Source organism: Lygodium microphyllum, chromosome 26, assembly GCF_053477565.2.
Source record: "Lygodium microphyllum isolate KBCC chromosome 26, Lygodium_microphyllum_v1.1.10, whole genome shotgun sequence".
In the NCBI taxonomy this organism is placed as follows: domain Eukaryota; kingdom Viridiplantae; phylum Streptophyta; class Polypodiopsida; order Schizaeales; family Lygodiaceae; genus Lygodium; species Lygodium microphyllum.
In genome coordinates, this window is record NC_141160.1 from 121,636,934 (window position 1) to 121,651,251 (window position 14,318).

Consider the following 14,318-nt stretch of genomic DNA (forward strand, 5'->3'; position numbering starts at 1 on the left):
CTCCGCGGCAGTCTATTGCTACACCCGTTTCCGCTTGTGCATCTTCTATTCCACAGGTTCCGTCCCATCCCCCACCTTCTCCTCCAGTGGTTCCCTTGTACCCCCCATCCCTTTTAGGGGGGGACGATCTCGGTGATGCGGCTGTGGATTCCTTGGCCCCTAGTGTTTTAGAGGGGGATTCCCAGGATCATGAGGAGCTCCTTCAGCGGCAGTCTACATCAATGGACTTCATCGACATTGGCATTCCTCTTGCCACCCCAGGATCTATTTCCTCTTCGGCCTTCAGCCACATCCAGGATCTGAGAGGGGGTGTTAGCAGTCATGTTTGTCATGCCTTGTCATCTCCTGCTTGTGAGCCTCAGTCTGAGTTAGACGAGGACATTAGGAGCTCTGATATGTCTGTCATGTGTTATGATGGGGGAGGCTAGTCACTCTTGACTGGCTGTCTTAGGATGTGTATTTCTTTTTGGCCTCTTTTAGTGGGCAGCCACTGGCTGCCTGGCCACTTTTTTGGTAATTGATGTGGGGCGCCCATTTTAGGGCATTTTTAGGGTTTGCGCCCATTTTAGGGTTAGGGTTAGGGTTTGTCCTTTTGCCTATTTATAGGCAGCCCCCCTCCCCACTTGATCACTTGTCTTCTTGCAGATTCCGACACTCCTTCTCCCCTGTGGTGGTGCTGCCATCATCATCAGCCTGATCTGGTGCCCTTACTGACGCTGTGGGCTGTGTGCAGGGACTGATCAGTCTCCTTCCGCCTTCCCGTTTGTATTCAGCATTCATTTCAGTCAGTGCAGATTTCTCTTCCTTATTTTCTGCTTTCTCTCTCTCTCTCTCTCTCTCTCTCTCCCTCCCTCCGTGTTCGTATTCCCTCTTCCACAGTGCACTCTCACACTGGGAGCCTCAACAAGCAGGGGACAGCAGGGAGTCACCTTCTAGGGGTTGACAACAACATTGTTGATTAGGTGATAGCATTTTAGAGATGTTTAGTAGTAGGTGACTGCATTAAATGCAGGCTGGAGCAAGCAACAGGTAGAATTTAGGGTTTTCTTGCGAAGAAAATCAGATTTTTCTCTCATCTTGGCTTTCTCTCACCTTCTCTAACTATTCTTAGGAAATTTTAGCATTTCTTAGCCATTTTGAACAAATCTCAGCCAAATTTGGTGGGCAGCAGAGAGATCTCTGCGGTAAAGGCTAAATTTTGGATTTGACAACCACCTTAGGATCTGTGCCAATTGGTAAAGGCATCGTACACTGAATTCAGCACTTGAAATTTGTGTAATTGTCAGGGAATTCAGATGCCAACCCATTCATTGTAATTTGGGGCAGCATTTGGCTAGTTGGTGGTTCCATTTGTGCAAGTCTTGGGTGAAAAATCAAGGGGCAATTGACCCAAATTGATTACTGATTGTTGCCACAGCAAAAAGGCTTTTAGAACAGCAAAGGAGATTGTAAATCTTAGCTTGTACTCATTCCATTAGCAATCAAGTTTAAAAAATATTGAAAGGGGTGCCAGTTTTGAGGCCAACAGGGTGTCCAATGTTTGAGCTTATCAACGTAATTGGTGTATTTTAAGTTATGTTCATTTTCTGATTGCTGTAATTAAGTGCTTAATCTAGGAATTACCACCCTTTCCAAGAAGGAAGGTTGGTTTCAGTTGTCTTGGTCCCAACCTTCTAGAATAGAAGATGGCATTTAGGGATTCAAGATGGCTCCTGAAACAACATGCCATAGACGCTTTTGCACAAACAAAGTTTTCATCATAGCACCCTAGGTGAGATAGTCAGGTCCCTTAAGCTTATCATAAGTAGAGCAACATGGAGATGCCATTTGAGAGGAGGTTTAGAGAAATGAAATAAAGAAAGGGGTTAGAGAGAGCTATGTGCCAAGACTCGGCCAGCCTGAAACCATGAGTTCAGTGCAAGCAATATAATTCAAAACACGAAATCATGCTCAAAACATAGACTAGTGGAGAATAGATTTGTTAGTAGATTAGTCAATTCATGTGTGAGTCTGTGTGTTTAGTGGGATGTTGCAATCTTTTGATTTCTTTCTTTGCAGTGTTCTTCTTTTCTTTGCAGTCTTTCTTCTCTCTCTTGTGTTGTGCAGTCTATTATAGTAGTTTCAAATGCTTCCATTGCTGCACTTGCTTTTGACAAGATATGTGAAAATAAAGTTGAAGAATGCTGCACAACAACGCGATTGTTGGTTGAAATAGCAAAAAGCCATGAAGGAGATGCAAGATTTCAGCTATTTTGTCAAAAATGGCAGCAAATTAGGTCAAAATGCAGGCAAATCAGCAAAACATAGACAGTAGGTCACAAAGCACATGCTACAAACAGCTGCTTGGGTCATGGGAACTGTCACCTAGGAGTGTGCAAGCCGCTTGGGTTGTATGGATGTGGACACTAGCAAAACACCAACTTTGGTGGTAGTCTACGTACGAACAGACATGAAAACACCAAGTAGCATTAGAACCTAATGGACAAGCTTTGAAGAGCTCAAAGAATAGAGAAAAATATTGCAAAGAACACAAGAACTCAAAGAGAGTATGCTCGAAAAATGGAATCATAATCACCCAAGGATGGGGAATCGGCGAAATTAGGGGATGAGGGATGGGAACCTAGACGACACTTAAAAATTATATGTTTTCTAGACATAATAGAGATACTTTGTAGAGAAACTAAACAAATACGATTCTTTAAAAGCCTTCTTAAAATGTTACATAAGAGTTGAAAACAATACATGAGCCATGAAAGTTGAGACTTAATTGAAGAGAGAATGCTCAAATTGAAAAGTAGAAGTAACAATACCAAATGATGACTTTAGGTTTAGAACTTAGAAATGCCATATGACATGAAGACTAAAGTCCAACAATTAGCACCAAATAATGAGTACTCAATTGAAAACTACAAGAAATAGTGCAAATTGAGTACCGAACTTAGAACGGTAAAGTGTTAAGGCTCAAAAGGAGTGTAAAGTGTACACTCAATAATCAAGTATTGGTTATAGGCCCCATGTGTTCCAAAGGTTGAATGGCACATGCTCATGCTCGAAGCTTGGTACATGATAGCATTATTTGAATCTTTGTTGGTGAAAATGTCTGCAACATTTTCCTATGTGGGTAAATACATCAAGGTGATCTCTCTTGCATAGCACCTCTCTTTAGCATAATGGTAATGCACCTCAATGTATTTCATGTGCGCATGAAACATAGGATTTCATGCTACTGCAATGTCACATTGACTATCAAAAAGAATGGGTGTAGGACCCTCCAATGGTAATTGTAGATCAACCAACAATTTTGTGCAACCATACGTGTTTCACTATGGCCATGAAAGCTGCCTTGTACTCAGCTTCACAAGACAAGGTAGCCGCTAAGAAATGCATAAGTGGCCCGAAAGAAACAATGTCTACTAGTAGGCTACGTAGTGTCTGCATCACTAGCCCAATTTGAATCACTGTAAGCTTGTAAGTGCAAGCCTCCCCCTCGGGAAATAGTAATGCATGTGATTGAGTACCTTGCAAATATCTGAAGATTTGCTTAACATCTTACCAATGTGTGGGCTGTGGGCTGTATATATATCCATTCATTTGAGATACTGCACACTGAATGTCAAGGTGTATATTGCAAAGGTAAATAAATGTGAGAAATGCTTAGTCCTCCCCCACAGTCTCCAGGATAGTCAAACCGGAGTCCTCTTTCTTCTCTTTGTCCAATCTCTTCTTGCATTCATCAATATAGTGACTGAGCTTATGGTAGTAATGATAGTTTCCCTTCTTCGTAGACTTTTGTGTCTTGGGTAGCCTTATTTGATGGCTGTCCAGCATCAGCCTTTTGCTGATTTTTACATTTTGCTTGACTTTTCCTTTGCCTTTGTACTTGGAAAGCATAGCTACATCATTTGAATGTAATGCAACATTCTTCCAAGTTTGTTCCTCTTGTAGCAAGAGGCTTTTTTGACTCCAGAAATGTAAGGGGCTGCTGCCCTCCCTCAAAGACAACATGAAAGAGGTGTGGAAACCGAGATATGACTTAGAAAGAGAGTTTAGTGAGATGTTTACCAATGTAGCATCGTGAATGACATCATCAACATTGAGCAGCTACTCATGCAAATCTTGTATGTGAGTAAGGTGATATGCCATGCTATCACCCTCATCCATTTACATTGGCCAACTCTCTATTGATATAGAATATCGTGGTCTCATTGCGTGTTGCAATCATGTGCTCAAGTACATCCCAAGTAGATTTTGTGATTCTACAAGACTGAATGTGCGGAATAATTGCCATTTTCACTGATAAGGCAATCAAAGAAAGTACATGTGCATCCTTTGAGTTCCATTGCTTGTGATACTGTGTAGGAGGGGGAGGAGGGGCAATAGTAGCAACAGTAGCACCACAACTTGTCTTGGAGCATTACACTAAGGTGTTTGAGGTGCAAGACCTCTTGGTCATTGTAGATTACCTATGATATAGTCCCACAAGTCCTTTAGCACAACAAGGTTACAGACCATAAAACTCCATAGCAGGTAGTTTGTGTCATCAAGTTTATCCTCTTGAGTGAGGATACCAAGGATGCTACTTTGATCATTATGCCCTTGGCGTGCCATGTTGTCAATAATGCAAAAAAATCAGCAGCCAAATACTTTATAGCTGAAGTATAGAGTGTACTCCTCGGAGTACCAAAAATCCCTGTGGGATTAGAGTACAAGTACCAAACTGTCACAAATATGTGAAAATGTGTCCAATGTCACACAACTCAGCACTCAGACTGCAAATAATAGCAATGCATTGCTGCACCACGCATGCCTCCAAATGCGTGCCCACACAAGTACAGTTGACAGCAATTTAATGCAGTCTCACCAAAATTTATTGAAAATTTTTGAAATTTTTTGCTCAATCTGATTGTAACAGCAATTAAATGCTCTTGTACCATGTGTTTTTTGCCTAGGAATGTGTGTCGAGCAAGTGCCCCAACTTTCTTCACAAAATTTCAAAGAAATTTATATTTTATAATCTGAATTATTGTAGAAATATCACCTCAAGATGCATGCCAATAGTGAACAACATCTAAAATTTGCCTTTGATGAGTGTTGGAGCCTCGAGAACAAAAAACCCTAAAATTCTTGCATAAATCGAGATGAAATTGTGCAATGTTGGGTTGCTGGGTGTTGGTCTGTGGGTTGGAGGCCAAATTGACAAGAAGCCCCAAATTCTAGACACCTCAGGAAGCATGCATAGGGTACAGGACCTTCGACTAGCTTGATGGCAGCGGGAGGTAGATTGATGGCTTTGTAGACAACTGTGGGTGAACTAGGTGGCAGAATGTCGTGGCATTGGCTGCGAACAAGCATAGGGTAGTGGAGCTAATAGCCATTGGTGGTGGTGCAGGAGGAGCATCAGCAGCATTGGGCAATGCTGCTGGCACAAACGGCAGTGGTAGGGGGGCTAGCGGGGTGAAGCATGTAGCCAATCGAGAGCAGGTGGTGGCACTTGTACAAGCAGTGGCTAGAGGGAGCATAGCCTTTTAGTAGAGTTGGCAGGCGGTGCTAGTGTTTGGTGCGTAGAGTGTAGATCTAGGAGGATTAAGGCAGGTGTAGGCAGCATTGGGTAGTGGCGAAGTTGGCGAGGACAAGTGTGGGTGTCGATGGTTCAAGCGGTGTAGGATGGTGCCTTGGTGGCAGTTGCAGCATGTTGGCTGGGTGGTGAAGTTGATGGTGGTGTAGGTGGCAATTGTCAAGGTGGAGGTGGCAGCTATAATAGAATCTGAGTTGGGATGAGTAGCTTGCATCTTCCTCTTTCTCGTGTGTACAAAGGTTGGTGGCAGCAAGACCTCGAGTGGAGCAGGACTATCGGATAGTGGTTGAATGGAATGTGCAAGGGAGTTGTTTTTATAGTGGTTGAGCAGTACCGTTGGACAGCAGTTGAGTGGCACCGTCTGACAATGGTTGAATAGAACCCATAAGGGAGCTGCTTTGATTCCAAATGTGAGAAAAGGAACTAGCTATGGAGAAGAGGGAAACTAGACAATGTTGGCTAAAGTATGAGTGTAGGGTGTGCCTGAAAATTAAAAAGATAAAGAGTGATGGTACAATTTTAGTTAGGTCAAGTGTTGACCTAACCAGCCCTCCACCAATTGACTAGAGTTAAGCTAACTAACTCTAGTCCCTAGTGTCACTACTTTTAATGTTAAGACACTAGGTACACACACACACACACACACACACACACACAAAAGTGACTTATTTAAGTGTCCACACTACATGAGTTACATGGGTATTACCTAGAATTGGCAAATTCTAATAGCATTCTCTCACCGTGTTCGTGTTCTTTCATTTTGTACTCCCACATGGTATCATTGCCAGAAGAGATCCTTAAGAGGTTCGAAGAGGAGATACTGTTTGGTTCATATTTGTCGCAAATAACACAGATTTTTTTGTTTGATACAACTTCCTTTTGCAAGATGTAGTTATTTTCTTGTTTGTTTGGGCAGCCCGATCCCAAAACATAGCAGTTTATTGTGTGTTTGTAGATCTTTGAAGAGCTATGGATTACTGGTTCAATGCATTTGATGACATCGATGAGGAGTTAATTGATTCTTTTGAAGATAGGGATACTCACTAGTTAGATTGTCGCGAAGAGCCATGCGAAGATTGCTGATTAGAGCCATGATCATTAGGAAATCGTTGCTTTGATAGATCCAAAAGATCGGAGTGGCCTTTTTTCGCCCATGCTTCTCTATATGTCTCTAATAGGGCCCCTATTGCGAGTCCTTGTATGGCTATTTTGACACCATCAGTGTAGGTGGCGGTTCTTGCTTCTTTGCCTAAAGAAAACTGCCTGATGGCTCAAGTTACTCTCTTTGGTCGTGCAAAATGGAGTGCAGCCTTGATATCTTTGATTTATGGGCTTTTGAAATCTTACTAAAGTGAATATAATTTTGGCAACACCATTTGAGAGAGAGGTAGAAATCAATTAAAATTTCAGAGGGCATGACATTAACTTGAGGGATCTAACTAAGGGCATCGATAGTCATATTAGCTGTATCTTTTTGATAACGAATCTCGAAGTCAAATTTTTGCATAAGCTTTGCCCATCTTGCCTTATGGTCACAGACATTGTGTTGATCACAAATAATGGCGCCATATTTTGATTGTATGGATGACCACCAACAATTCCTTCTCGAGTGGTGTAACGTGTTTAGGTATATGCGACCTTATGGCTCTCAAATTGGGTAGGTTGGCCATCGTGCTACTGAATAACACCCAAAGCATAATACTTGTATCTGTATGAGCCTCATAAGGTTTATTTGGATTGATAATCTACATCATTAGTGTAGAAGTACTAGCCGTTTCAATGTATCAAAACATTAGTTGAGTTCACTAGTCCAAACAACTGGTGAAGTAACATGTTTTTTATTGCTTAAAATACCCTTAAAGCAAACGTGTTAAGGGCTCAATAGTATGAGCATAGTCCTTAATGAATTTTTGAAAAAATCCAGTGAAACCCAAAAAAAGGTTCTATTTTCCCTATGGTCCTTGGAATAGGTCACTTGAGCACTATTCAAACCTTTTTGGGATTAATACGAATGCTATTAATCAAGATGATGTGTTGATGATATAAAAGCTCCATATGAAAAGTTCACACTTGGATAGTTTTCAAAACAATTGCTCTTGTCTTAAGAGATATGTAAGATGATACACAAGTGATTCATATGGTCCTTCATTGATGTACTATAAACAAGTATGTCGTTGAAAAAAATGACTTTATTTTTCAAGATACAGACAAAACAAATCATTCATCATTTGCTGGAAACTTGTGGGAGTATTAGTTAATTCAAAAGGCAGGACCAAAAATTGATAGTGTCCATACTACATTTGTTTTTCCTCACGGTCTCTGAATTCAGCCTTCATGTTATTGTAGAGAGGGAGGAAATTGGTTTTGAAGTTGTCAAAACTCATTTGTCCTAGAATAGCCATTGTGTTGTCATTTTGATAATACCAACTTGATAGTATATGTCGCGAAGAAAACACGATTTATCAACTTCTAATGGATTACTAGTTCAACACACATGAGATTATCAGTATACCAAGCGCCCCATGTATTTTGTTGTTGTGCATCCATGAACAGATTCCAATTCTTTTTCTTCTTATTCTTGTGAACTTTCATTGACCAAGACTCTTGAAGCTTTTGCACAATCTCCCTTGATGTTTGTCTGGAAAATCCTCAATGAAGGACAAGTCTCCCATTGTCAACCATTCTTCTTGCTTCTATTCTTTGAGTTTTGCTCCAGACATCTAGCTACAAGAGTGCACATTTTTGTAGCTTCAGAAGATAGTGAGAACAATATATCGTATAGGGTTTTTGAGATATCATATAAAGCTATCCGTATCTAATGGTAGTTGGACCTAAGATCAATCTTGGTGAAATATCATGCTGTGTGCATCACAAAATTGATATGTAAGGTCATCCATTTGAGGTAACACTAAATTCCAAAGTGGATATCATATCATATGTAGATTAGTTTCAGTGATCTTGGAAGGTGAACAATTCTTGATCGCATGATAGTGACCATTAAGTTCAAAAGATAGTACATGAGTTTTATAGTCAATGTTTGAAGATGGTCATCTATCAAAGATCCATTGCATGCCAAGAATGACATTGACATGGCCAAAACTCATTAATTGGAAGTTAGAAGTTCGTAGTACTGCTTGAAACAAAGATTCAGTCTTAGGACCATTTGATCCTAGCAATCCATAGTAGAGCCCTCTACATAACGGACACGGTGTGCTCAATTAGTGAGTACCATGTGGAGCTGAAGTTTTTGCCCCATTTGAGAAGAAATAAAATCATGGTAGAGCCATTATCAAACGAGCTTGTATCTTTTTTACCATTAATACAACCAGGACCTTTAAAAGGTCATGCAGACCAAACACAATTTTATTTATGCAACAACCATTACAAAAATTCAGAAGAAATATTTGGAACTTCAACATTATTTACCAAAGCCTTTGAAGTAGACTTTGCCTTCTTGTTCTGAGGACACTTTCTACCACCACAAAAGCACATTGTCTGATGGCAAGCAAAGGAGTGACCCTTAGAGCGATCCTTACTATGAGTTACTTTATGCTTACCATCCTTCTTCTTGTGCAACTTTGAAGGTGATTGATGAATTGCTTTTGGGGTAGAAGGTTTCTTTGGCTTGAAGGTGGAGGCAGCTTGATGGGATCCACTTGTCGAAAGTATTATCAAAATTTTTGGCGTATTTGTAGACGTTGTCTAGAGAATTCAAAGGGTTTTGGAACACCTCGTTTTGGTAGTATGGCAGTAACCCGAAGAGATATTGTGTGTAGAGTAATGCCTGTGGGTTACCAAGGCCTTTGTTTTGTGAAGAAGATTGTTAAATTCTTGTGAATACACATCTAAGGTCCTCTCTCCCATGTCGAGCTTAGACAATTTGCAAAAATTTTCAATGTGATCATCGGTTACAAATCACTTTTGAAAAACGGATTGGAAATTTTTCCCATGTCTTTGGCTTGGGGTGTAGCCGTATCCACCAAGCATACGCCTTCTTCTATAATGTAATTTGTATTTGTTTGATGTGTCGAGTGTCGTTGGACTGATACAAATCAAAATAAGCTATCCACTTGGCTAGCCGTGAATCAATGTTGGTTTCATCACATTCCTTCTTCTCCCCTTTAAAGGGATTAGGATGAAATTGAAGAGGCAACATCCTCATGGCTTGGGCAAAAATGGAAAATGGGGGGTGTGCATCTGCGCCAATTGCTGTTGCATGTCATTAATTTGAGCTTGGAGAATCGCCGCTAGCGACGAATCTCCATCAGATTTCATTGAAGATCATCCTTCGGGACGTTGGCTGCTGTCGTACGACAAAGAGCATATGGCCAGGAGACAGTATGTCCCTGAACAGAAAAACTAGCAGAAGGGGAAATATCTTCAGGGTATTAAGAAGGGAGGTATGAGTATATTTCAGGGTATATGATTCAAAGAAGAACGAACTTTCAGATTTCATAATCTGAACATGCATGTTGCATGTGCATATCACTTTTCGTCATGCTTTTTCCATAAAACTTTCTGCAATCCATAATTTTCAATGTGGATGAATGTTACTATGAAGCAATGCTTCTGTGTGTAAAAATCTAACCGTAGAATAGTCTTGAAGTAGAACAGCCCTGTTCAATCTGCCCTGTTTAGTAGTGAATTCAGCCCACAAAATCCCTTTAGATTTCCTGCACAAATCTTTATGACAGCATCCATACTTGTAGACAACAAAACAGTCCATGATTCTTCTTCAAACAAGCTTTCTATGAGCATGCAACTGTAGGTGAAAGTGAATTACAGCCCTATTCTGGAGAGTATTCAGCAGTGATTCTCTACATACATTGCCCCTTCCTCAATGCTTCCCCTTATACAAGATCTGTCCATTCCCATCCAAAAGCTTGTGTTTGTGCCTTTCTTCTGCCTTCCAAACTCAAAAGCTTGTTGTGCTTTTCATCTTCCCCTTGATGCATGCAGTTGTGGCAGCCTTGTTGGTGCCTGAATTTCAGCGTGAATTTCTCAAGTTCAGGCCATGACAGTTTTCAGCAAAAGCACTCCAATAATTATGTAGAATAAGCTCTTTTGTCTAAGGTATCCAAAGCACACAAAAAACACTCATGTAAAGTGGACTTTTAACTCTTTTAAGTGGCCCTAGGATCTTGAAGCTGGACTGCCACCGTATCATATCCCTGCATTATCTTCTCTCTTCATGTGGACAGGACAAATAATGTCCCATATATGGTTAAATTCTTTGTGAAGATGGTCATTTTTGTGACTTCCATTCACTGGACATGTAACCTCAATAAATCTGAGCAAATAATATCCTATACACATATAGATGAAATATCCAAGTAAACAGTCTTTCCTATGTTTTTCCATCAGTGAACTTGTAGCCACATGACACCATGCATGTGTTCGTTCAGAGAAGTTGGTTGGGCATCCTCCACGTGGTGAGATTCAGTAGCAATGGGTTTATCAAAATGAGACACATCGTGAGAAGTCATGGTGTCGATAGGAGAAAGGAGCATAGAGGGGGAAGAAACAAAGGATTGGGAGAGAGAGAAAGTTAGAGATTGCTGTTTAGATTGATTACAGAGTAGAGAGAAAATAGTATGCTTTTAATGCAGACCTGAAGATTTTCTAAAAAATAAAAATAAAATAAAGAGGCAAGGGGATAGCTTAGGGGGACTTGCTTGAAAGGGTGTGCTTCTTTATTTGTTGCTTTGGCTAAGGGAAAATTGAACTTGAGTCAAACGTTTTAACTAGAAGAGGGGATTTCCTTGTGGGCCTTCCATCGTCTAAAGCCATGTGGCCTTCTACATAGACCTATGTAACTAGGCAATCCTTTGGAACTCTTCTTCCACGTGATGAACAATGTACACCTTCCCCTCCATTTGTTGTGCTGGAAGCACACAACCATCAGCTACCTTGCTGTGGCACTGACAACCATTAGGCCTATCGTCATGCCAACTAGGCGCTGACTGCCATCATGTAGTCCTTTGTGGGCAACAAGAAGGACCCCCCCCTCTCTCTCACTGTTGTGTGTTGACATCACTCATCAATATCCTCTCTTTCATCAACACACACACTCTCTCTCCTTGACAAAACTTATGTCTCGATACAATTTATCCTCTCTCTCCTCACCTCGACACCATTATCAGAAATCAACATCAAAGCTAATATAGACAATAACAATGATGTTAATAGTGGTGTGATTGTAACAAAAACATTAGGTACCATTGTTAACATTAAATGTGAAATTGACATTACATTCAATGATCAACTTAAAATTAAATGTCATCGCCAAAGCAAAAAGATCAATGCCTATATTGACCACAAGAGGTCGGCAATGGATGATGGTCTACCATAGCCTTGGAGTGGCAGCTCCTGGGATTTCAATCACTAGAACCATAGAAATCCTTGTGCACAAGCATCACCTCAACACAAAATTTAAACACAAGTATCAGACAAGCTTGACGTACCCACTACTAGCATCATGTACCCCTTGTGCATGCCTCCTGCTAGTAGTTTCCCACACCACTCTAAGCGGGATAAAAACGTATGTGTTAGGTGTGAACCATCACGGTTTCATAAATGAAGTGGTTTTGTGGATGTCATTAGAACTTGCGCTAGATTGCAAGTTGATACTTTGATACCACTATAGCGTTTGCAACAAATCTTATGGATCCATCATGCTAGGAAATCCCTCTTGTGCCTAGAGGGCACCTCTAGAATCTCATGTTTATGCCATTCCATCAAATTATCCTTGCTTCAATTGGTCGAACTTCACAACTGGTTGAATCTTATGCAACAAGCCGTTTAGTCTCAAGGACTTTGAGAGCTTGTCCAAGAGGTTAGAGCTTGATCCATGTTTTGTATTTGTCAGGCATTTACTCTATTGGACGTGATATTTGGTTGTAACTCTAGGTTGGCCATTCCAGTTTAGTCCTACAGGTGGGGGTATTGTGGCACATAGTCTGTCCACTTATCAGTCAAACTGCAGCCCTCAGTCTTGGTACTATGTTCAGCAGTTCTCTGCCTTGGGTGTGCGTATTACATCTATGTGATTCATTGAGTGGCTTTGCAGATTCACAGCCATGTGGGCAGCTTATGGTAAGATTAGTAGTTTGGCTTTATGTCTTGACAAGTAATTGACTTGCCAATGCTTCATTGTTGACTGCATATAGATTAAACCAACTCTGAGATTTATGTATGACAAATACTCCCCATTTGTGTAAGTACCGTGAACTATTACAGTACCAAATAAAACTAACGTCTTGGGACAGGGGCATGTTTCTGTTTGATTACAATTTGTGCAGCAGTATTATGAATTAGGATGCAGCCCATTAACTAACAAAAATGGCAACACACTTGTTAAACAGCTCGTATTTAAGAATAGATTGAGGTAAGGTTTTGATTCCTTAATTATTCTGAAATCGGCTGGGGAGTAATGCATGCTCCAATATTGATCAGAAGGGCAGATGGTTCATATAATAAGGTAGGCAGCACACTGCACAGGGTTGTGGTTCATTGCAAGGATTAATGATAATATTTTTTGTTGATTGGAAGATCAAGTTTTATTTATAGCTCCTTTAAAGATGCCCCTTGCTCCTTTGGTGCTTTGCTTGATTTTTCAGGCACCTGTCTTTTGCTAGCTAGTCTTTGATCACTTAATGTTGGAGCAGGAACAGATGATGACCTTCCACCAGCTCAACCTGGTCGAAACTTCAGAGCTGGAAGAGTGAGTGGAAATGGAAGGGTGGGTGGTGGTCCACAGTATGGACGATCAACTGCAGATCAACAGCTGCGTAAACTGGAGCAAGATGCATATATTGCTGTTCTTCAGGCCTTCAGCGCTCAGTCTGAAGTCATTACTTGGGTAAACTACATAGAGACTTGAGTTTTTGTTTGAGGTTTTCTACTGGATGACACTGGTCTGTTTCCATTTCCTACTAAATATATTTTTTGTTCAAAGTTGTTGGGATTTTCCCATTTCATTGTTTCACGCTAGATTCTCTTTACAAGGTACATGAACTACTGATGTGGTATCTCCAAATATCTCCTGATACAGGTTTTTGTTTTCCTAGAATAAGTGTTGCCATCTTGAATGTGCTGGACCGTTCTGTTTAGTTTTCTTGTATGACTAAAATAATGAAGTTTTTACTGAGAGAGATGGATAAGAGTCACCAAAGGAGGTTTGAATGACTCAATTGAATTGTCAGTCAGAGGAGATGACCAAAATGACTGACAATAAGAAGGGTTTCCAAGCGTGCACAAGCTGGTCAATTCCTTTGTATTTACAAGCATCTATAAACTCAGCTTGAGTGCTAGAATTAAGGTTTCCCAAGGGACAAATTATGCAATTGCCATTATTGATGTCAGGTAGGTCTCTTGCTGAATTGACTGCTGATTGAGGCACTTCCTTTACGCTTAGCTTGGGTCACACATTTACTGCAAAGTTTTTCACAAATTATGTGCCTTCCTCCCATGTGCCCCTTAGTTTGACTCAAGTTCGAGACCTCCTTGTAGTTTATTCTTTATTTGTGAGACCGCAGTGTGTGCTGCTCACACCACAACATAGTTGTCAGGTATGAAAGGTACGATACCTTATGGTACAATAAAATGCAGTACTAAATGGTATCTTAAGATTTCATAAGGTACAGTACGATATTAGTACAAAAAAAACCATTTTGGGTATTTTGGATTAAAGATGATAGAATAAGTGTAAAGTCTAAAGAACAATGCTATTAGTGTATATAAG

The 14,318-nt window shown here is 40.5% G+C and overlaps 1 protein-coding gene across 2 annotated transcripts in view; it reads left to right on the forward strand.

Annotated features, from left to right (window-relative positions):
- The window catches only part of LOC148013753 (protein EMSY-LIKE 3-like), a 114,747-nt gene that overhangs the window by 45,194 nt on the left and 55,235 nt on the right, over window positions 1-14,318 (forward strand). The window contains exon 2 of one of the 2 annotated variants that reach the window (XM_087668591.1): window positions 13,243-13,436. In XM_087668591.1, coding sequence (XP_087524717.1) covers window positions 13,243-13,436 — 194 coding nt within the window. The remainder of the gene's footprint in view (window positions 1-13,242; window positions 13,437-14,318) is intronic. The other variant, XM_087668592.1, reaches the window with a different exon arrangement.